The 22,980-nt window shown below is 41.1% G+C and overlaps 1 protein-coding gene across 11 annotated transcripts in view; it reads left to right on the top strand.

Annotated features, from left to right (window-relative positions):
* RAPGEF5 (Rap guanine nucleotide exchange factor (GEF) 5) overlaps window positions 1-22,980 on the top strand; it is a 360,172-nt gene that overhangs the window by 330,130 nt on the left and 7,062 nt on the right. For all 11 annotated transcript variants that reach the window (XM_010839032.1, XM_010839028.1, XM_010839031.1 and 8 more), the window contains 7 exons: window positions 248-370; window positions 2,396-2,574; window positions 8,637-8,727; window positions 10,975-11,025; window positions 11,838-11,925; window positions 16,998-17,062; window positions 22,659-22,713. In XM_010839032.1, coding sequence (XP_010837334.1) covers window positions 248-370; window positions 2,396-2,574; window positions 8,637-8,727; window positions 10,975-11,025; window positions 11,838-11,925; window positions 16,998-17,062; window positions 22,659-22,713 — 652 coding nt within the window. The remainder of the gene's footprint in view (window positions 1-247; window positions 371-2,395; window positions 2,575-8,636; window positions 8,728-10,974; window positions 11,026-11,837; window positions 11,926-16,997; window positions 17,063-22,658; window positions 22,714-22,980) is intronic.

Below are 22,980 nucleotides of genomic sequence, written 5' to 3'. Positions count from 1 at the left end.
TGTTTGCCTGTGGGGAGGGAGGGACAGCTCAGTGAAGTATCATTGATCACATTCTGCAGCTTCTGAGGCTGTTTCCTGAATTGGCTGTAACTCACCGAAGGTGAACAGATCAGGGAAACTATTAAGTGCACTCAGACAAGATTATTTTTCTCACGCGGGCTTCTAGTGCCTTTCTGTGGCCAGCCAATTCAGTGCCAACCATCTGGGAATTTACTGAGGATTCTTTTGCTTCTGTCTGTCACTTTAGAATCCGTTTGCAGAAAATGAGGAATCACAGCAAAGGTCGATCAGGATTTTGGGAATGAACACTTGGGATCTTGCTCTGGAATTAATGAATTTTGATTGGAGCCTTTTCAGTTCAATTCACGAGGTAAGTAAGGGGGAAACGACCAAGTAAATGCTACTGCCACCTTAACTAGGAATTCTTCTTGAAGAATATTCATGTGTGATTAGGTTTTAAGGCAATCCATTTTCTGGTTGATATAGTTATGCTTTGGGATACCATGGCCCACAAAGATACTTGGGGACTTTAAATATATTGAAAGACTGATCCAAACCTAGGAAAATTAGAATACATGATCGTGCTTTATTTGCACCTAATACAGTCGGATATTTGTGTAATATATAAATATGCTATATTTTTAATGTTTGAAAACATGTATTCATATATATATGTGTGTGTGTATATATATGTATATGAAGGTTGCATGGGGTTGAAGAGGTGTTTTATGTTTGATACCTTTGATACTGACATTTTAATTTTTCCGTGGTTTTACAGTACTTATATAAAAATCACATTTATATGTGTCCTACATGCACACACACACTTTCCTAAGAACATTCTATACATTTAGACTATGCTGCAGGACTTCAAGCACTCTCTCGGACATTTTGAGATATATTTCAAATTTTTATGTCCATCAACCTCTCCCTTGAGGACAGCTTAAGCGTTTATAAAACAGGAGATGAGGGGCAGAATGCTACTGACAATTGATGAATAAATGTAGCCAGTGGAAAGGCTCACAGGACTCAGTAGATGAAAAATGAGGTAGACTGTGTTGGATTTGCTTTGCCGGGTAGTGAAATGTTTCATTACAAAAAGGCCTTTCCTGCTGAAGAAGGAACTCGTGACTGATTAAGGGACCCCCAAGGTTCTCTTTCATTTTGGAGCATCTTTTAAACGTCCCCATATTTTCTCATGGAAAACATTCCAATATAACAATCTAAATTTGAGCAAGTAGTGAACTCATTCAAGCTAAATGACTTGTGACTTTGGAAGTGTTGGTAGAGTGGGATGTGTCCCTGCTTGTGTGCTTATGCAGTGAGAGGATGTGAATTTCTTGTGTAAAACACACACACACACACACACACACAGAGCTTTCTGATTAGAAACAAATCTCTTCCATTGCCTACATATGATCAGTCTAGTCACTAGTTACTGTCAGTTTTGTACCTTATTCTAATCTTACTCTCTTTCTATGATTTGACAGTGTCTTATTTCAGTGGTTCTCAAAGAGTGGGTACCCAGACCAGCATCATCAGTATACCCAGGAATTTAGTAGAAATGCAGATTTTTGGCCAGATCACAGACCTGTTGACTCAGAAAATTTAGGGGGGTGGGGCACAGCAGTCTGTGCTTTAACAGACCTCCAGGTGATTCAGATTGACACTGAAATGTGAAAACCCTTGTCTAGAGAATCTACCTGTGAGGGTCTAATATACATCTGAACAAATGATGTCATTTGTGCTTGAAGTTGCCTATAGAACAAGTTTGGGAAGTTCGGATTTGATTCAGCCTCTGATGTAAGAGTGTCTTAGGTTTTCATGAAAAGCATCATCTTTGCATTCTAAAAACGTAGATTTATGTAAGTCTTTTATGTGAACATCATTTCATGAGGCATTTCTGAAAGTCAACATGAATTGTCTTGAATTTAATATATTGTTATTTGTTATATCTAACATATTATGACAGTGGCTATCTGAAATAGTTCTTAAAAACCTACTTGCAGTGCAGGAATAGAGACACTCACACACTTGCAGACACAGTGAGGGAAGGAGGGGTGGTGGGAGTTGAGAGAGTAGCACTGAAACATATACATACCACGTGTAAAATAGCCAATGGGCAGTTGCTGCATAACACAGGAAGCTCAGCTCAGTGCTCTGTGACCACCTAGAGGGGTGGGATAGGGTTGGGGGATGGGAGGGAGGTTCAAGAGGGTGGGGACATATGTATACTTACGGCTAATTCACACTGTTGTATGGCAGAAACACAATACAACATCGTAAAGCAATTATCCTCCAATTAAAAATGAATTTTAAAAAATGGATTGTATTTTGTATCAACTTGACCCTGTGCTGTAACAGTAAATGCTGGCATGAATACATTGTCTTTCAGCAAGAGCTGATCTACTTCACGTTCAGCAGACAGGGAAGCGGGGAGCACACGGCGAACCTGAGCCTGCTGCTCCAGAGATGCAATGAGGTCCAGCTCTGGGTGGCCACGGAGATTCTGCTCTGCAGCCCACTGGGCAAGCGAGTGCAGCTGGTGAAAAAATTCATCAAAATTGCCGCTCAGTGAGTGTCTAGTGGTAAAAAACGCAGTTCTGTTCCTCTCCTTTAATGGAAATCTGTTTTTTCCCCATAATGGGATGGGATGGGATGTGAAGAGATGGGATACAAAAGGGTAATAGTGAGTTAAGTGACCAAATGATTGGAAAGGTCTGTTCTGAATATTTCTGTCTTCACCTTTGAAATACTTATATCTTAAAGTAAATGTCACAATACCAGACCATAGCTCTCTGTGCCAAAGGAAAAAGCAGGCAGCGCACACGTGCCCCATTGTGCAGCTAAATTACACGGTGGCCAGGTGAGTTACAGTAGGTTAGGCACATGGGGGGAGAAGATGAGAGGGGGCGAGAACTGTTGAAAGTCAGATGCGTTTCAAGGTTCTGCTCCTGGCTCCCTCATGCCCAGAGTATGAACTTTCATTGGATTACTTATATACTTTTGTATATAGAATTCCTTCGCTGGGCTGTGTTAGCTTCCAGAGGACAGGGACCATTTCTACTCAAACATTGGACCTGGGGTACCTGGTACTGAAGTTGGTAAATAGCAGTGACTCAGTAGTTGGTTGGATGACATTTTAGTAACTTCCTGGGAGCTTCTGTTAAAATACCAGATTAATGTCCTGAGACCATGCTTGGGTGGTCTTTCCAACACAAACAGGCAACAGGAGTCCAGATCTTTCCCAGTTCCTCCTACCTTCCAGTCTTTCCATTTTTTTTTCCTCCTTTGTTTTTCAAAGTAGTTTTTATATCAAACAGTTTTTGGGTACATGTCAGTGTAATATATTTAGGAAATCTGTATTGATCACTCATTATGTTTGCACGTCTGTGTAGGGTATTATGGGGGAATCAGAATGCAGCTACACCCAATACCTGCCTTTGAGAACTTTGCGATCTGCTGGGCAGGGGAATACTTTCTATAACTCCAATGGCTCATTGCAAAATAGAACCCAAGGGTTCCCTACCATGAGATGAAGTTCTTTCAGGGTCTTTAGAGGACGGGAAGCTTCTATGCCAAGGGAATGGGAAAGGAGGATTAGAAAAACATTGGGAAGAAAGTAGCATTTTGAATTCTAGGTAAAAATTCAGGAGTACACTCTCCATGGAGTTCAAACTCACAAGAGCGAAGCAGAGAAGTTGATGGGAGGCAGAAAGCATGTGGTCTGGAAAAGGAACCTCATCCAGTTTGGCCTGAGTGGAAGGTATTTATGAGGAAGCTGTGGGAGACCAAGCTTAAAGGGAAGATGGGGCCAAACTGTAAAAGATATTGGATTTCAGGTTGAAGAGTTTGGACTGAATTGAAAGGCACCAGGATTCTTTATATACCTGAATCTTAGACTACTTTTATGAATGAATGCTCTTTTTTTTTTTTTTTTTAATTCAGTCAGTACATTTTCTATAATACCTATGAACTTCCTAAAGATGAGGCTCTTTGTGGTCCAGAACGTTCTTATAAAAGCCAACTACTTGGTGAAATGGGACACTAATATCCCAAGGAGTAAAATGACACCACATAGCTTAGTTCCCAGTGTAAGATCATAGCTGTCCTCAGGGAAATGAAGTATGTGTGTTCACATCTTCTCCATATGGCCCTATGCTCTTGAATGATTTGCTGTGCTGGCCTCTATTCCTGGCCCATAGAACAGAATTCCAACAGAAACATAAAGTTAAATTCTTCATAATCACACTGGTACAGATAGCCCCAGGAAAACAGTTAATTTTCATGCTCATGCAGTGCCTTCCCTGCCTAAGGCATCCTATTCGCATATTCATGTTTCCTTCCTTCTTACCAATCCCATCCCCCACCTCTGTGGATTGAGTGGATTTTATTTCTTCAGACAAAGGAATGTTTGCTAAACTGAAATGTTTTAGTGTCAGTCTGTTCTTACCTTGGAATGAATGAACCTTGGCTAAAGAGGACTCCAGATGGGAATGGTGACCGATATTTGTGCCGTATCAATTTGTCTTATAGAGAAGTAAGTCATCCGTATATTCATTTTTTTTTCTTTTTACATTCAGATATTTATTGTTTGTGGATTTTTAAAATTTTAAGTATGACTGAAAAATCTGAACCAGGAAAATTGTTTATGGGGAGATAGAAGATAAAAAGATGAGAATTACATCTAAAGATTTTTTTGTAGCTAAATGATTTTTTAATATAAAAGCAGATAGTATACTGTTTATAGTGAATAATAATAAAATGATTTGCCCCCAGGGTCTTCTTTTCAATTCCAACAAATGCTATCTGAAAGTTTTGCTGTATACTGTGCATTTGAGTGTTGGACAGAGTATAAAAATGTCTAGTTGAAAATGACAGAGCCAGTGGGGCTCCCATCATGCACTATGGTGGGAGGAGGGGGAGAAAGGGAGAGTATCCAGCTGAGATGCTTCTGGCACAGGGATGGGGCTGTTCTCACCACAGGGCCCTCAGCAGAGGCACCCAGCATCATCACATGAAGAGATGGAGCTGACTCGAGTCTGCCCTGGCTGGCCTGAGCTTGCCAGGGTGAGATGAGACAGGAGGGTGGAATGAGGGAACAAAGGGCAGAAGAAAGGCAGAATTGCAGTATTGATACCTTTAGGCTCCTTTATCTCTTAGAAACAGGTGGACTTTTCAACCATAGGCCAGGAAAGTGTCCTGTTTGTTTATTCATGGATAATACCAAGCAGGCTCCACCTGGGAGAACATTGGCAGAAACCAGATGAAGGGCCAGTTAGACTGAATATCAAGTCCTCGTGCCTATCAGGAAACCATAGGCAGAGTCCAAAGTTGGACAGAAAGACTGTGAAAGGGACAGACCGTGCCCCCTGCAGACCCAGCAGTGAGGGGCTTGCAGGGCTGTGTTCATCCGGTTGCTTTGGACAGCAGGTGTATAGGCTACGGTGCCTTCCCAGGTTCCCCTATCAAGGAGACTGAAACTTCCGAAATGCTCCCCGTGGGCGACCCCCACTGCCTTGCTGCCCAGGCGCAGCTGTCCTGGGCAGTGTCCAGTGCACAGAACTGGCTCCAGGAGCAGACGGGTTTAGGCGGGACCAGTCAGGGCACAGCCAGCTCTGTATATTACCACTTCAGAGCCCAGAATCATTTCCTGGTCCTGAACTCAGGAACCCTGCTCCCGTACACACACCTGTGCGACTGGAAATTGGTATAGTTTTGGGAAACAGAAGTTATTAATATGTTCAAGAATCTTAAAGTCATGATTGCTTTGATCAATCATGTAATGACTTGAAGTATAACTTAATTTTAAAAATCAGACAGTAAAAAGTTTTATATGCAAAAGATATTTATTGTAGCGTTCTGTATTGAATTGTGTTGAATTGAAAATAATTTAAACATCAACAATAAGAGAATACATTTTTAAATTTATTTAAATATGTTTTTGATGAAGGGTTCTATAGCCGTTAATGATAACAGTCAAGAACCCATAATATATAAGAGTGTATACCTGAAAAAGCAGGATACAGAGATGTATATACACTGTTCCCAAATTCCATCTGAGCCATTGGTGGAGATGTCATGGAAGAAATGACTCCTGAGGACAGCTTAGTCAAATCACATTAGGTACTTTTTATTGCTGCTAAGAACTTTCATATTTCTTTCCTATTAGGATAATTTTTTAATTTTAAAAACTTGCCTCAGAGAAGCTGTTTTCTAATTCATCCCAGACTAAGGAGTGTTTGGGATGGCTGACCTGGAAGCCCATCCTCCCTCTGCTGGATCAAACCCCCTCAGCTGGCTTTGAAAATTAGTGGAGTTTCGACCAACTAAGTTGAAGGGCAAGATTGACATTCTACAGAGCAGATAACTTTCCAGAGTTACTGGAGCTTGACATGGTCTTGTTTTGCATTATATTCCTTTTTTCCTCAAATTAGAAATATGGGACAGTGTCCACATAATATATGCCATACTTTAAATATATAAGTATATGCATAATATAGTAGCTATTTTGTTGAGAGAAAAGGAAATAATGTCTAAATGTAATAGGAGGGGAGCTTAGACCTATGAGATAAGAGGACTTGTCAAAAAAAGAAAGGCAACATACAGATTAAAGAGACAAGACCCAGGAGCTATTATAATGAGTCTGGGATCTGTAAAGAAACAGGAACGTCAGAGCTTTCAGTTGAAATTGTAAATGCATCCAAAACAGATTTTTTAAAAGAAGGAATCTTGAAGTGTCCAGAGGGTACCAAGAGCACACATCTTTGGAGAAAGATGTGTCTGTTTAGGTCTTATGTCCACTTTTTGATTGGGTGGTTTGGTTTTCTGGTATTGAGCTGCTTGTATATTTTGGAAATTAATTCCTTGTCAGTTGCCTTGTTGCTGTTATTTTCTCCCATTCAGAAGGTTGTTTTTTCACCTTACAGTTTTCTTCATTGTACTAAAGCTTTGAAGTTTAATTAGGGCCCATTTGTTTATTTTTGTATTTATTTCCATTTCTCTAGGAGGTGAGTCATAGAGGATCTTCCTATGATTTATGTCAGAGAGTGTTTTGCCTATGTTTTCCTCTCGGAGTTTTTTAGTTTCTGCTCTGGTATTTTAAGTCTTTAATCCACTTTCAGTTTATTTTTGCATATGGCATTAGTAGTGTTCTGATTTCATTCTTTTACACATAGTTGACCAGTTTTCCCAGCACCACTTGTTGAAGACACTGTCTTTTTGCCATTATATATATTTTTTCCCCTTTGTCAAAGATAAAGTTCCTATAGGTGTGTGGATTTATCTCTGGGCTTTACATCTTGTTCCATTGGTCTAGATTTGGTTTTGTGCCAGTACCATACTTCTTGATGACTGTAGCTGTATAGTATAGTCTGAAATCAGGAAGGTTGATTTCTCCAGTTCCATTCTTCTTTCTCAAGATTGCTTTGGCTAACCCTCTTACACTATTGGTGGGAATGTAAACTGATACAACCACTATGGATAACAGTATGGAGATTCCCTAAAAAACTAAGAATAAAACTACCATGCATGCTTAGTCACTCATTCATGTCCGACTCTTGCCACCCCATAAACTGTAGCCCACCAGGCTCCTCTGTCCATGGGATTCTCCAGGCAAGAATACGGGAATGGGTTGTCATTTCCTTCTCCAGGGGATCTTCCCAACCCAGGAATCAAACCCGCATTTCCTGCACTGCAGGCAGACTCTTCACTGGCTGAGCTATGAGGGCAGCCCTAAATGATCCAGCAATCCCACTACTGGACATATACCCTGAGGAAACCAGAATTGAAAAAGATACATGTACCCTGATGTTTATTGCAGCACTAGTTACAGTATCTAGGACATGGAAGCAACCTAGGTGTCCATCAGCAGACGAATGGAAAAGGAAGTTGTGGTACATATATACAGTGGGATATTATGCAGCTATGCAAAGGACCACATTTGCGTCAGTTCTGCTGAGATGGATGAACCTGGAGCCTATTATACAGAGTGAAGTAAGTCAGAAAGAGAAAGACATATTGTACATTAATGCATGTATATGAAATCTAGAAAGATAGTACTGATGCTCCTACGTGCAGAGCATCAAAGGAGACACAGACATAAAGAACAGACTTTTGGACACAGTGGAAGAAGGAGAGGGTGAGATGATTTGAGAGATTAGCACTGAAACATATACTTTACCGTATAGAATAGACAGCCAGTAGGAGTCTGGTGTGTGGTGCAGGGCACCCAAAGCCAGTGCTCTGCGACAGCCTTGAGGGGTAGGGTGAGGAGGGACGTGGCGGGGTGCGGGGGATTCAGGAGGGAGGGGACACATGTGTGCCTGTGGCCCATTCATGTTGATGTATGGCAGAGGCCATTGCAATGTTGTAATTACCCTCCAATTAAATTAATTAAGTTTTTTAAAAAGCACAGGTCTTTTCCTAAAGGCAATGATGAGCGGAAGTATTTGAATTTGTTTTTGTGCAGCAGGTACCACTCCTCTCCCAGGGGCACATGGGTCATGGAGCAGAGTTCAGCCCCTCCCTAGAGGCTGAACCCTGTGGCCTAGGAGAGTCTTGGCAGCTTTATCTTTTGTGCTCATCTGGCAAAAGGATGTTGCCTAACAGTGCCTCCTGCTTTCTTTAATCCATAGCTGCAAAGCCCAGAGAAATCTGAACTCCTTCTTTGCTATCGTGATGGGTCTCAACACTGCTTCTGTGAGCCGGCTATCTCAGACCTGGGAGGTGAGCCTTGGGGGTCCATGGCAGGGATGGAGTGGGTGGGAGAGGACAAATAACACTGAATGGGAAATGTTCCACTGAAAAGTCCTTATTTAAAGTAAATTGATTTAAATGGTTTAAATGAGAGAAGTACCACTAGAAACAAATGTTATAAATTAGTGTCTCAAGTCCTTAGGAACTGTTTTTCTCCTTAAACTTTTTATATTGTATTGGGGTACAGCTGATTAACAATGCTGTGATAGTTTCAGGTGAGCAGTGAAGGGACTCAGTTATACATATCCATGTATCCATTCTCCCCCAAACTCCCCTCCCATCCAGGCTGCCGCAACTGAGCAGAGTTCTATGTGCTATACATTATTGGTTATCCATTTTAGCTTATGGTTGGTTGTGGGGGATAGTTTGGGAGTTTGAGATAGGCATGTACACACTGCTATATTTAAAAGGTATTAGGAAATATTTTGATCAAGTGGTCTTCAAAATGGTTCTATAATATATATGAAAGAAACAAAAATTGAAAAATGCCTCCTAACTTGAATTAGTTTTCTGTTTTTCTCCGTGATGGCATGGTTACAGTTTCATGTTGGTCCTTTCAAAAGCTCCGTTTGTCCAGAGGCAGATTTGCTGAGATGCTTATGAATTTAAGCTACCAGGCCTCTCATTTGCAATATTCCTGGCAGTATGTTCACGTGGATGGCAGATATCTTTGCAAAATTTACAAAAGTAGTTTTATATTCTTTTTTTTATTAAAAAAGAGGGCCCACAAAATGTTATATGTTCCAGGTCTCCCAAATCCTGGTTCTGCCTGTCACTGTTGTATGATCAAGGCCATTGGGTTCTCAGAGAGAGACGCCCACTTGAGCTGATGACTTCAGTGTTTCTAGGCCTGGAAAATGATCACACTGGCCTAAGTAGGCAATAGAGGAAAAGTTGGTTTCAGGAACTAGAAGAGAGGTCAGCAATCATTTGGGGTAAAGGGCCAGATGGTGAATTTTTTTTTTGGCATGTGGTTTCCATTGGCATGACTCAAGTCTCCTATTGAAGTGCAAGCCCTGTTTAGTCTGTAAATGATGAGCATGGCCATGCTCCAATAAAACTTTATTTACAAAAGCATGGGGTCAGATTTGGCCCATGGCTGACCCCTTGAGTAGATCAGTTTGGCCCTAGATGCGTTGAGTTTGACGCGCAACTGAGACATTTTTGTGGGATATCCAAAATACTCAGGTATGCAGCTCAGAAGAATAGTTGCAGGTGTCTGCATTTTATCGTTTCGCATTTATCATCCATTTATTAATACGTATGTGTTGGTGTGTGTAACAGTAGTTTCCAAACAGGTTGAATAACCTGTGTTGTTGAGTCCATATTCAGAATTATCAAATTGATATTTAAAAGTGTAGTTATTGTAAGGGTTTACCTCATTGTTTTGATTTGTTTTGGAAACAGAAAATCCCACACATTTTGTAGAACACTCGTAAGTGTTACTTGCTGGAATTTGCCGAGCACCAACTGTCGACTGTACGTTTCCTGTGAGTAGTCTCCATTTCAATCAGAGAACGTGGAGACTGGCTGCAGTCACACAGCTAGAAAGAGGGCAGAGTCAGAATTCAAACTCTGACTGATTACCGAGACGTCTGGCTTTCCTACTTCACCAGAGTAAGGGCAGGCTGGGAAATCCCAGGCCCTTCTTCCTTAGGCCCAAATTCTTATTTGGGAGGACAGTGTATGTTTCCATCCCCTGTCAGTCTTCAGGCCACTGTTTGCATGGGTGATCTTTCCAGTTTGGTGATTCTACCCACTAAAGTACAGGCTTCATCAATGAGGGTTTTCATGGCCTTTCACTATTTAAACCTCTGCTGTGAAACATCATTATATCATTTATACAAAAAATATCAGTCAACATTATTACTTCCTACTCAACAAGACCATTTAAGAAGGTGAGAGCGTTTGTCAAGGGTAGGATACAGAACTGAAATCCAAGCTTTCATGAAAAGATCACCAGTGTGTGGACTGTCTTAAGTTGGATTCCTAAATCCTGTGGCTGCTATTCATTTTAAACTGTCTTTAGCAACATTCCCAAGGAACATCACATTAAGGAATGATGAAAATTGCGTAATGAGAAGCAATCAAGGTAGAACCAGTTGATAGAGGGATTTATGTTCAGAAATGTGAAGTATATAGTGCAACTTAATGAACATTCCTCTCAAAATAACTGACTTCTTTTGACCTTTTCTTTTTCTGTTTGTTTGTTTTTAGAAAATCCCTGGGAAGTTTAAGAAACTTTTCTCTGAACTTGAAAGTTTAACAGTAAGTAGTTGAGCATAGTGGACTTACTCTTCAAACTGATAGTTAGCCTCAGATTTCTTCTTAGATTTCAGTGGTCAATATCTCCACTCTGCCATGTCAGGTAGCTTAGACTAGTGCACCTGTATATGAACAGGTAGCTTTGCTTCTTAATGGAGTGAAGGAGGGTAATGGTTACTGCTTCTTCCTCTCCATGGAAAAAGGTAGCGAGAATGGTCTTTTTGGTGTGATATTCAGAAGGCACATTTTTCAGTACAGTCCATTTCAAAACCTATGAAATTAGCTAGTTTAAATTTACTATGCAATTCTTATGCATTATTCTTTTTTTCTTTTTACCATTTCTCCTTTTTATCATTCCTTGTATCTTTGAGATAACAAAATGTGCAGTTTCTTTTCAGAACACAATAAAAATGTTCTTTTGTTTTCTCTGCATTATCTGTGCATTATGAGGGCAGTTTTTCTTTGAGGTGTGCCTAACAAAAGACTTTGGGTTTACCTCATGATAGAAATTATGGAGAGGAAACTGTACTTAAGGAACCTATTGGAGGGAAAATAATAGGGCAATCAAAAGGTGTCTCTCTTTGGCAGTCATTTCCCATTATCGTCAACCAGTAACTTGACTTTCATTCATTGCCTAGATTTCCTGCCCTAATTTAGTGAGTTTATTCTCCTAGGAAACCTTTATCTACTGTGTTCTTAGGAAGAACCACTCTATGTCTAAATCATGTTCAAATTGTAACAGCGAAAATAGATTTAGAATTGTTTCTATAGCACATTGATTTTTCTTTCTCTTTGTAATCTGCTTGGTTCGGCAGGATCCATCCCTGAATCACAAAGCCTACCGAGACGCATTCAAGAAAATGAAGCCACCCAAAATCCCCTTCATGCCGTTATTGCTTAAAGGTAACAATTATCTGTCTTTTATGCTATGTAATTCCATCTTCCAGAAATTTATCACTCTGACTACGGAGGGCGAGGAAAGGAATCTCAGTTTCTTTATTTTTGTCATTCCAACCTAACTGTTGGCTTGTGACTGTTTTTCACATGTTTGCTTCTTTCTGAAACACCTGAAATGCTTAATTGTTCTTAAGCAGACATCAAAGTATTTTCACTTGACTCACAAAACTTGGCACTGGAACTGTTTGTGTTTTTGCTTTATTCTGCTGCTAAGCCTTGTCTTATTTGAGTCTACAGTCCACTTAACTCAGCCAAGAATAAGGCTGGCATGAAGAATCCAAGTGGTGATCAGTTATGTTCTTTGTTTGCAACCTAAATTTCAGAGATTCAGCCCATGGCCTGCTGCTGTGTGAGAAAAACCTTCGGTCAACACAAGCAGTGTCATGTGTGAAAAGTTTTGGTAGAGAATGTACTTTCTTCTTTCCAGGAGTGAATCCAGTTGGGATAGTATGTGATAGCTGCAAGTTAGTCAACTAACTTCTCTTCTGTAGAGCAGCAGATCAGTCATCATGAAACATGTTAGTTAAACTTATTAATGAGATCTTGATGGTCTCTTTCAAACCAAGGGGATTAGTGAAAGGGAAGTTTGTTTTCATCAGGCCCATGCTTCTGACATTCAGTGTACATCCCACCCCTGTGCTTTCCAGGACAAGGGATTTGGTCATTTCTCTTGGTCTTGTTTTGATTCTTTTCAAGGAATTTTTATAGGAGTACTCTTTTATATTGCTTGCACCCTTCAGAGGCTTATACCTTCTGCGGGGTCAGGCCCTAGCGCCTACACTCATAAGTGTGGTGGAATTGCCTGGAAAATGAAGTACCCGGGAACTGGTTGGCCGGGCCATGTCCTCTGCTGCCTCTCATCGCCAGACCCACTGGCAGTAAAGCCGAAAATAAACCTTTTCGGCTTCTCCTGAGAACAGCCAGAGCTTGGAGAGCTTTTGAGTTGCTGTACATTCTTGCAGCTGTTTATCTAGTCTTCATCTAGTATAAAGCAAGAATTTCTGTGAAACGGTAATGTATTAGGACAGTTAGGACAATGAAGCACATGGACTGCTTCACTCGAGCTCAAAGCATTCTGAGAACTGTAAATGGATGAAACAAGGAAAGATTGTAAAGCCAGAAAAACAACTTTAAAAAGTTCATTTGATTCTTCATTTTTATTTCTAAGATAAGTTTATTCGGGCTTGTGATTTTTATTTAAAATAAAACACCAGCTGGAGAGTGGGAGTGGTGGCATGTGGAAAGTAAAACTTAGAATCATGTAGACACAAATAGGAAAAATAGGAAAGGAACACAGATCTGGGAAAGGAATTGATTTTAGAAAGACAAAATTTTGAAACAATAGATGTTTTTAAGGTGATTAGAAAATGGTCAGCATTGTCCCTTTAATTTAGATGTGAGCTGAGCCTTCTGCTATATAGTAGTGGGTTTTCCCCAAAAATATTTAATGCAGTCAGGTGCCTCATACTTATGTCTTAGCTTGGATGCAATTTTCTGCTCTACTGAGTTTATCTAGAGCTCTTTGTTGGCAGCAAAACAAACTTCTCTTTTTTCTACTGAAAATACATTGTCTCATTCATTCTAGCAAATTAAACTTTTGCCCCCTCCTTTTTTTTTCTCACTGAAAGCTCTTGAATTTTAAAAACAAGCTCACTTGTTTTTCCTTTGTCTTTATTTTTGTCATTATAAAAATAAATAATATTGGCACTCTATTGCATTTAAAGTTACTATTTTTGTCTGAAATAATTTCAAAAGGAAAAATAGGATGACACTTTTAAATATGTATGTATCACATCTGTGGTAAGACATTTTGGAAAACATATACAACATTAATTCTTAGCTTTAGTAACTGCAAAATTATTTTAAAATTTGCAGTAACCTACTTTAGAACAAGCAACTTTTTCATGAAAATTTCCCAGCCCTCTTCTCTTGTGCCTCTTGCTTTGGATTGCTTTTGTTTAGAGAAAGAGACCAGATTAAACTTCTTGGGTATTAGGAAGGATTTGGGCTCCCATATTTCATTTTTTGAGTTAGTCAGTTCCTAATGACATGCAGGTTATCAAAGTAAGCACATAACCTAAAAATGCTTCCAGCTATCAGCTTTTCTATTTGCCTGTGAATTTCTCACTTCTGATTTACTTTCCCCCTACTGTGGAGTCCAGTTCAGAAAGTAGTGACCAGGAAACCCTGAGTAAGTGTTGAAGAAAGGTTCCAGCTGAGCTAAAGGTCAAAAGCAGTTGAGTAATCTATGTCATGGTGTTTGGGGAGATGGTAATCCTTCCAGTAGAGTGAATAGTCAACCGGTGTCTGAAGTTAAACTGAGGTTGTATCTGTATCTTCAAGGGCAGATTGTTATTGCAGATTTGTGGAGTTGTGTAAATAAAAGGAAGATTGAGGTGCTTCCATGTTTTTCCTTCTTTTTCACCTGCCATCTCTTCAAATGGAGTTAGTTCATCCCCAGTCCTGTTATATAAAATGTTAGGAACATGTCTGGGTGTTTCCAGATAAAGGGGTCTGGCAGGTACTCATTTCAGGCACTGCACTTGGTGGGGACCCTCAGTGGCTTCACAGCCCACCCATGACTCAGGTTGTGAGACTCCAGTTTTTGAGTTCAACCACCTATTGAACTCAAACTTCCTAATCACACACTTGTCAGGCACCTGCATCAAAACCTGCAGCCATTTTGACCCCTTTCTCCTGGGCAGCAGCCCCTCTTCTCCCCCTACCTGGCCAGACATACTTTCCTGCCTCATCCTCATGCCAGCATCAGCCTGCCAGCCCCCACCCTCAGGAGAGACTCCTTCCTCGTGTGCTGACCTCGACAAGTCCTTGCGAGCTGGGGATAAGCAAGACCGCCCAGGCAGAGGAGAGGGAAGAGACAGAATGAGCGACAAAGGAAACAGTAAAATTTGCAGAGGCCCCCACATCCAGTGAATTCAGCAAATTGACTGGAATAGATGATAAGAAATGTCTAAGTCCTTCCGAGTACCAGAGAGGCACCGTGGTGAGAGGAAGCGGGCCGCCCGGGCTCACGTCCTGGCTCCGAGACGCAGAGCTGTGGTCGTGAGCCGGCTGTGCTCCATCCGCCTTTGGACTGTTGTTTCTTCACATTCTTTCCTGCTTAACTTTACCTTATACTCTTTTGTGAGTATTAAATGAGTTAGTGCCATGTCTGACACTGATGATAAATATAAGCTGTATTATGATCCTCATCTTGGGAACATAGGGTGGGAATGACAAGCCTTGGAACACCGGGGAAGTGGTCCAAGAACTCGGACAGGGCATTTGTAACCTGAATTCTCCAGGAGTGAGGAGATACCAGGCTCCTAGGTGGAGTTTAAGGTAAACAGTGTGCACACAGTGCTTTGCTTGCTGTACAGAAAGAATACAAGTTAGCTGTGTTGGCTGCTCTTTCTCTAAATATTGTGTCAGAGACATGAAGCTTGCGATTCTATTCTGAAAGCAAAACAGTGAAAGATAATAAAATAACCAGAGAGCTCGTCAGATGACTGTGTAATGGTGAATTGTTTTCTTGCTCAAACATCAGTTTAAAAAAGGAAAGAAAAAACCTTAGGAAAACCTTGCAGTCCGGTGGGGTGGAAGCTGTGTTTAAAGGATGCCTTGAGAAGAGGGTTGTATCAGTGTATTGTGTGATTGGTCTTGCCCTCTGGTGGCCAGTTTAAAGCTCAGCAGCTAAGTGTGTTTCAGGCCAGTTTCCCAAGCACCTGCCTTGTAATTACCCCATAGTGAAGTGAAGTCGCTCAGTGAGTCTGCGATCCCATGGATTGTAGTCTACCAGGCTTCGTCTGTCTACCAGGCTTCTCTGTCCATGGGATATTCTAGGCAAGAGTACTGGAGTGTGTTGCCATTTCCTTCTCCAGGGGATCTTCCTGACCCAGGGATTGAACCCAGGTCTCCTGCATTGCAGGCAGACGCTTTACCCTCTGAGCCACCAGGGAAGCCCTCCATATGGACCAGCAGAATCAAAGTCTTGACTAAATGCAAATACTTTCCCTTTCTATTTAGAGGAATTCAATCTCTTCACTTCTGTCTTTTATATCATGTTATTTTAAGAAGATTTTTGAAAATGGTTTTCATTTGGTTTGCCCTGCATGTCTGTGATATAACATGATTATTTGCACATTCTTTAAATTGTAGTATATTTCTTACTTTGATTCTTGTCTGTGAGGATTCCCTATGGTTCAGTCACTCACCCTCTGGTTTGAATTTTTATAAGTCACCCCTCTTTTGGAGCTTTAGCTCCTGTCATTGTTGCTAGTCCCCATCTTTTGAAGAAGCATTCCTGTAAGTTTTGCAACCAGAGGGAGGTTTTTATTTGAATGTCTCCTGTCACTTCAAATGCAGCGAGGCGCAAGTCAAATGTCACACTCCCTTGCTCTGACAATGCACCTTCTCTTCCCTTCCTTACATTGTTCTCATCAGTGACACTGGCTTTCCAGTGGTTGAATAGACCCAGAAACCTTGCCATTTCTAACCTGTCCCTTTCCTCACTCACTTGGGATAACCACACCAGCCCTGGCTTTTAGAACCAGAAATCTAAGTTTGAACATCCACATCTAAATCTTGATGTTTGAAGTAACGCAGACCCCATTCACTTTACCAGGGATTGTTAAAAAGCAAATACATAAATATTAAAATAATTTTTGTTGCTGGGTATTCAGTTCTTTTCTGTTCACTGTTCTGGCCTAAAAACATAATGGACCAGTTAAGTTGTAGAATAGTGTTAGCTTATGTTAAGCGGGTTGAAGTCAAAGCCTAGAGTATAACAGCAAGATACACACTTGTGTGAATGCTAGAATGTTTTCTCTACACACATAAATTATGCCCTCTCACATTGCATCCTGTACAGAGTCAGCTCCAAGTTGCCTGGTCTAATGCGGGAAATAATCCGTAATGTTTAAGAAAAATTAATAAGCTGCCCTGCATCTATACCTCTCCAGTCCTGACTCACGACCTGTTCCTAATGGTACATGCATCTTCTTGTTTTTAATTTTCAGATGTAACGTTCATTCATGAGGGAAATAAAACATTTCTGGATAATCTTGTCAACTTTGAAAAACTGGTATGTAAAATTTCACTGTTTCTCTTTTTACCCACTGTAAGGGAAATGCGTACTTTCCTTGCTCTGGGAGACGACATTCTCTATTGGACTGGTGGTGATTTATTTGCTGCATGTTATGTACTGTCAATAAAATGCATCCCAATTAAAAAGAAGTGAAGTGTGCTGCCAAGGTTTTGAGAGCCAAGTATGAACATCTGCTTTTTATTTTTGAAAATGGAACTTCATTAGATTAACATCAGTGGTTGAGTGTATGTATCTGAACTGGAACTAAAGTGGTAAGGTTCCTGTCAGCAGGAATTCACACTTGTAAAGTTGAGCCTTGTGGCTTTAAAGGTGTCTCCCTGTGTCTTGGCAAGCACTGCTCCTCCTCCTGGGGAGGTATGTCCTTCGAAGGTGGAATTTATTGGGTCTGCCTGGGAGAGGAAGGACCACCCATTTATCAGCCTGTGGGCAGGTTCTGCCGCTATGTGAGACCACCTCGTGCAAAGTGAGAAAGTGAGCCCGTGAGAAGGGGCCCCCCAGCGAGCCCCTTCTTACACATTCCTGAAATGCTTCTTCCTGGACGTTCCTGGGTGCTCTGTCATGCAGCAGGCTCCTCCTAGCCTTTCTCACCAGCTGAGGGCAGAGGCGGAGTTGCCTGTAAGGGCTGAGCAACTGTGAAACTGTGAAACTGCTCCAAGGAGACCCTGTTGACTACAAGAATGGATTTGTTTGACAGATGAACTTTCGTGTCAGAGATGAGCCTGCCATGCATGATTAAAGATGATATCAGTGACCCCTGTCCATAGACCCTGACCTTTGAGTGACCTTTTTAGTAATGGTAATGGATTCGTGTGGACTCTCAGGAATGGGCCCCTGGTTCCCTGTGAGACCAGGTCAGGCATTTGAGAGAAGGTTGAGTGAGTTGGGGGCCTATAGACCATAACCAAAGAACAGTACCAGCTGATGAGTCCAAACACGGTTTAGCCTCTGACCTTTGCCTCCTAGGTGCCCAGCTCTAACTGTGAGGTTAACTCACTCACACGGGAGGAGATGGCACGGTGTCAGTGCAGGCAGCTCTTGTACAACCTGAACACCCAAGCAGCTCTGATCTGGAAGACTGACATCTTAGGGTATCTTGCCATAGCTCTGTTTTAATAATTTGAGGATGATCGCTTTCTGGGTAGTTAGAGTTTAAGTGGACACGTCCATAGCTTTTCAAGTCTCTCCCGACACTATGTGCTTTGGAATTGAGCTCAGTTATTTTACATACTTCAGTCAAATCAACGCACCTGAAATAGATATTTAAAGTATTGAGTCTTCTTGTATTAAAAGTATAATTCTTGTATGAAAAATATTATTTTTTAGAGATTTGTTCTGTGTCACCCAGTAATGTTCTGAAGATCCCAGGGCCTGTTTGTGGCCTTAGACTGTAGGCAGCAACACACTAGCCTGTTGGTGGGTTGTCTCCAGTGTTTGATATTAATGAAATGACCACAGGAATATGAAGCTGCTGGTCAATATTTATTTCAAATCTTGGCCAACGCCTCCGCTTAAGAACGCGAGATAAGCTTGGGTGAGTGTGTGTGAAGAGGAGGGGCAAGGTGTGAAACACCAAGAGGCGTTCCCTCTGAGGGTCTTGTGCCCTTCACCCTGAGGAACCCATGGGAACGCGGGAGAGCAGGAGGCGCTCGGTACACGCTGAGTTTGTCTCTTGTGAAAGGTAGACTGGTGGTTGACCTTCTTCCCAAAGGGAACCAGTGACTCAAGTTCATTGTGTCATTTCCTCTCAGATGGAGCTCTCCAAGTGAGGGAACAATTTGAAAAATGCACAGATTGGAAAGAGCAGTGGAAGGCTTCCTGCACCCTCTCTATTTCATTCTGACCAGCGTCTCTGGTCTTCCCTGGCTTTTTCCAGTAGAAGCCTTTTGATGCCAACCAACATAGTCTAGGGCCTTGCTTTCACAGAGACAAGACTTCAGACTGGCCATAGGACTTCTCTTAGGGTCAATACTGTATGTACCCTTAATATTTTAATAAAGCCTAGTGAAATAATGAGGTATAAACAGGTAATCTTTCATTTTAAATTTTAAATTGTTGAAGAGAACTCTTACTAAAAAGCTGGCTAGAAGATAAGTGCAGTTATCCATTTGTGCGGCAGACCCTTGGCACACAGCACACCCATTATGGACTCAGCTAGCATGTCATTTCTAAAGGGAGCAGATTTTGTAGCGTCACTGAGTTCCTGGTCCTCAAAGCAGATGGCACTTAAGAAGCAGTATGCTGACCCCCCTCCTTGCACAGAGAATTCAGGGTGAAGTCAGAATTTTTTTCTGGAAGGACAAAACTCTATTTTACATTGTTTAAAGCCCTATGTTATACTGGGATGCCAGAGAGTGAAACTGAATTTCCTACTAGAGTCAGTAGTTCCAGTGTGTTTCTTAGCAAAAGACAGGGTTTCACTTAAGCTAAAATAGCATCATCTTTCACAATAATGAACCAGCAGATCCTAACTGGATTAACTTGTGGGAAGCCAATTCCTTATGATGGATATATTAGCCAGCGAGCAGATAATTCAGTGTATTATCTTTATCAGGCTGATCCCGCCAACACATTAGGTCAGAGAACAGAGAAGGCTCAGAAGTGCTTCAATGGATGTAATAAGTTTTCTATTGTTCCCCTCGCTGCCTTAGCTGCTCCAAACGTATCAGCCTCAAACCATTAAATAATAAAGGAAAAAAAATGCATTCTTCTATATTTCTCTTTATCCCTCAATGTTAAGACATCATCCTTCATCATAGCTCTTCCCTCCCACTTTGGAAAACCTGAAGATGAGATCTGGGCTCAGGTTGCAGTGCTGCCCTGAGTACCAGCCTTGCATCAGCTGTGTGCATGGCACGTGATAGAGATCGAGGTGACGCCATACCTTAAAACAGCGAGAGAGCGGTCCTGGGAATAGTGGGAAAATTGGGGGAAGGAAATTTAACAATACATTCACAGACATGAGTCAGATCTCATTTCCTTTACAGTTGCAACTCAGGCTGCTGCTGTAATCACTGTCCCATTTAATTTTTTCACTATTGAGTAGAAATACAATAGAAATGCAGCCCATGAGAACAATCTAAGAAGTAGGTCATATTCAAATAATGTTTCTGGAGGTCTGCTGCATTTTAAGTAATTGTTTTAGTGTCAACATTATTACATTAGCCATAATTTGTTGAGGGTTTGCTGCCTATAGATTACCTGTGTTCAGTGTGTGTGGGCAGGACATGAAAAATGATGGCCCAAGGTCCCAACTGCTGTGTATAAAATAAATACTATATACAGATGTATTGTACAACACAGATGAAAATAGCCAATATTTTATAATAACTTTAGATGGAGTATAATCTATAAAAATTTTGAATCACTGTGTTGTATACCAGAAACTATTATAATACTGTAAATCACTATATTTCAATTAGTAAGAAAAAGATGATACCCATTTAGGAAGGTTTGGAGGACCAGATTATGAATAATGTTGATTCTGGAATTATAGGGTGATGTTTGAATTTTGTATGAAACGGCGTATGGAGTCACTGTAGACTTGCAGAGCGCGGGAACAGGATGACAGATGTTTGGAGATTATTCTGCCAACTGCACAGGAGGAAGTGTAGAGGAGATTGGTCTTGTCCTAAATGCTGTCTTTCCTTTGCCATGGAAAAATGACTATGGTAGAGCAAGCTGGAAGATAGTGCAGGCACACGAGTATGAGACGAGGGGTCTTGTCAACAGGAAGGAGCTGCGTAAGAAACCTTTTCCTGGAGATGAAAAGAACTTTCGAGAACTTTAGAAATTAAAGCAGAAAACTGAAGACTAGGAAAGGGAATGTAAATAATAAGCAGGGAACAGTCTCTGTAAAGATATTGATGTTTTAGAAGATGTTCGTCTTTCATAAACATCCCCTTTCCTATCACCATTTGAGTTTCTTGAGTCTTTGATTCCACAAAATCCCTGCATGCGTTCAGCAGGTGTGTGTGAGGCTATGTATGTGCTGTATGGTAGGTGCTGGGGCTGCAAGGCCCTCTTGTGGTAGCTGGTCTAGAGGAGGAGGAAAGTCCCACCCTGATCACAACACCACAAGCCCAGTAACCACTGTACCCAGAGCGGTGGGGAGGTGGAGAATGGAGCCTCCCGGGTCCAGAAGGGAGACCTCAGAAAGACTTCCTGGGGAGGAGGTGAAACTTCTGAAGTGAAACCTACCTTCCAAATGTGGACAGGTAGGTTGAGGTTGGACATGCTGCACTTTTTTAATATATTATCTTTTAAATATGTATTTTTTCTTTTTATTTGAGGTATAGTTAGTATACAGTAGTATATAAGTTATAGGTGTACAACTTTGTGATTCATAATTTTTAAAGGTTCTACCCCATTTATAGTTGTTATAAAATATTGGCCACGTTCTCTATGTTGTACTATATCCTTGTAGTTTATTTATTTTACGTGTAATAATGTGTACTGCTTAATCCCCTTCCCCTATCTTGCCTCTCCCTCCTTCCCCTCCAACTGGTGACCAACTGCTAGTTTACTCTCTTTCTGTGAATCTGTTCTATTTTGTTATATTCACTAGTTTATTTTTTAGACTCCACGTATAAGTGATATCATACAGTGTTTGTCTTTCTCCCTCCAAGTCCATCCATATTGTTGCAGATGGCAAAATTGCATTCTTTTTACTGTCTGAGTCGTATTCCATTGTATGTATGTATATATGTCACGGCATCGTTATCCACTCACCAGCTGATGGACACTTAGGTCGCTTCCTTATCTTGGCAGCTGTGAATAATGCTGCTGTGAATGTTGGGGTGCATATGTCCTTTTGAATTAGTATTCATTTGCTTCAGATGTAGACCCAGGAGTGAAATTGCTGGATATGATAGTTCTGTTTTTAGGTTTTTGAGGAACCTCCATACTGTTTTCCATAGCGGCTGCCCCAGTTTACATTCCCACCGACAGTGTGCAAGGGCTCCCTTTTTTCATGTCCTCAGCAACGTTTGTGGTCTTTATGTTAGCCATTCTGACAGGTGTGAGGTAGTATCTCCTTGCGGTTTTGATTTGCATTTCTCTGATGATTAACGATACGACTGAAGCGACTTAGCAGCCGATGATTAACAGTGTTGGAACATCTTTTCATACGCTGTCAGCCATCTGTATGTCATCCTTGGAAAAATGTCTATTCAGGTTGTCTGCTCGTTTTGTAATTGGGTTGTCTGTTTTCTTGATGTTGAGTTATATGAGCTCTTTATATATTTTGCATATTAACTCCTTATCAGTCATAGTATTTACAGGTATTTTCTCGTGTTAAGTAGGTTGTTTTGTGCTGTATTCTTTACAGTATGTTTTTACAAGTCTTGGTTAGAATCTGTGCAACTGGGGTTGAGAGCCACTATTTCTGCACACAAGGTCTGGATATTCTTTTGTAATCTAAACTCAGTATACTCAATTAAAGCCATGTCTAGCGCCAAATGCAGCTTTTCTGTGTACATCCAGTGGGATTAGACCATTCAGCCCTGCCCCACTGCTACTTCAGCGACACCAGAAATGAGCCTTCCACTGATGTGCTTCCTCTCCTGCCTTTCAGCACATGATCGCCGACACTGTCCGGACCCTTAGACACTGCAGGACCAACCAGTTTGGTGAGTTGTTGAAGCTGGTTACGGCATGTTCATTGGTCACACATTGGTACAGACTATGGCCATTTCACAAGTATTTGGTGACAGAAAATTAAAACACGTGGTAAAATATAATATTCACATCATATGCATGTATTGTATTTCTCCGTCTCATCACTGCATGTTTGGGACAGAGAGTAAGATAAGAAATGGCAGCTCTTCATCCTGCCCCAGCAGCAGGTTTTCACTGTACAGTGTGACTTACAACTGTCAGAAGCTCCCACTCCCGCG

Source organism: Bison bison, unplaced genomic scaffold (genome assembly GCF_000754665.1).
Source record: "Bison bison bison isolate TAMUID 2011002044 unplaced genomic scaffold, Bison_UMD1.0 scf7180017864109, whole genome shotgun sequence".
Lineage (NCBI taxonomy): Eukaryota > Metazoa > Chordata > Mammalia > Artiodactyla > Bovidae > Bison > Bison bison.
Note: the sequence above shows the minus strand (reverse complement) of the source record. Positions and strands in the feature narration are given on the sequence as shown.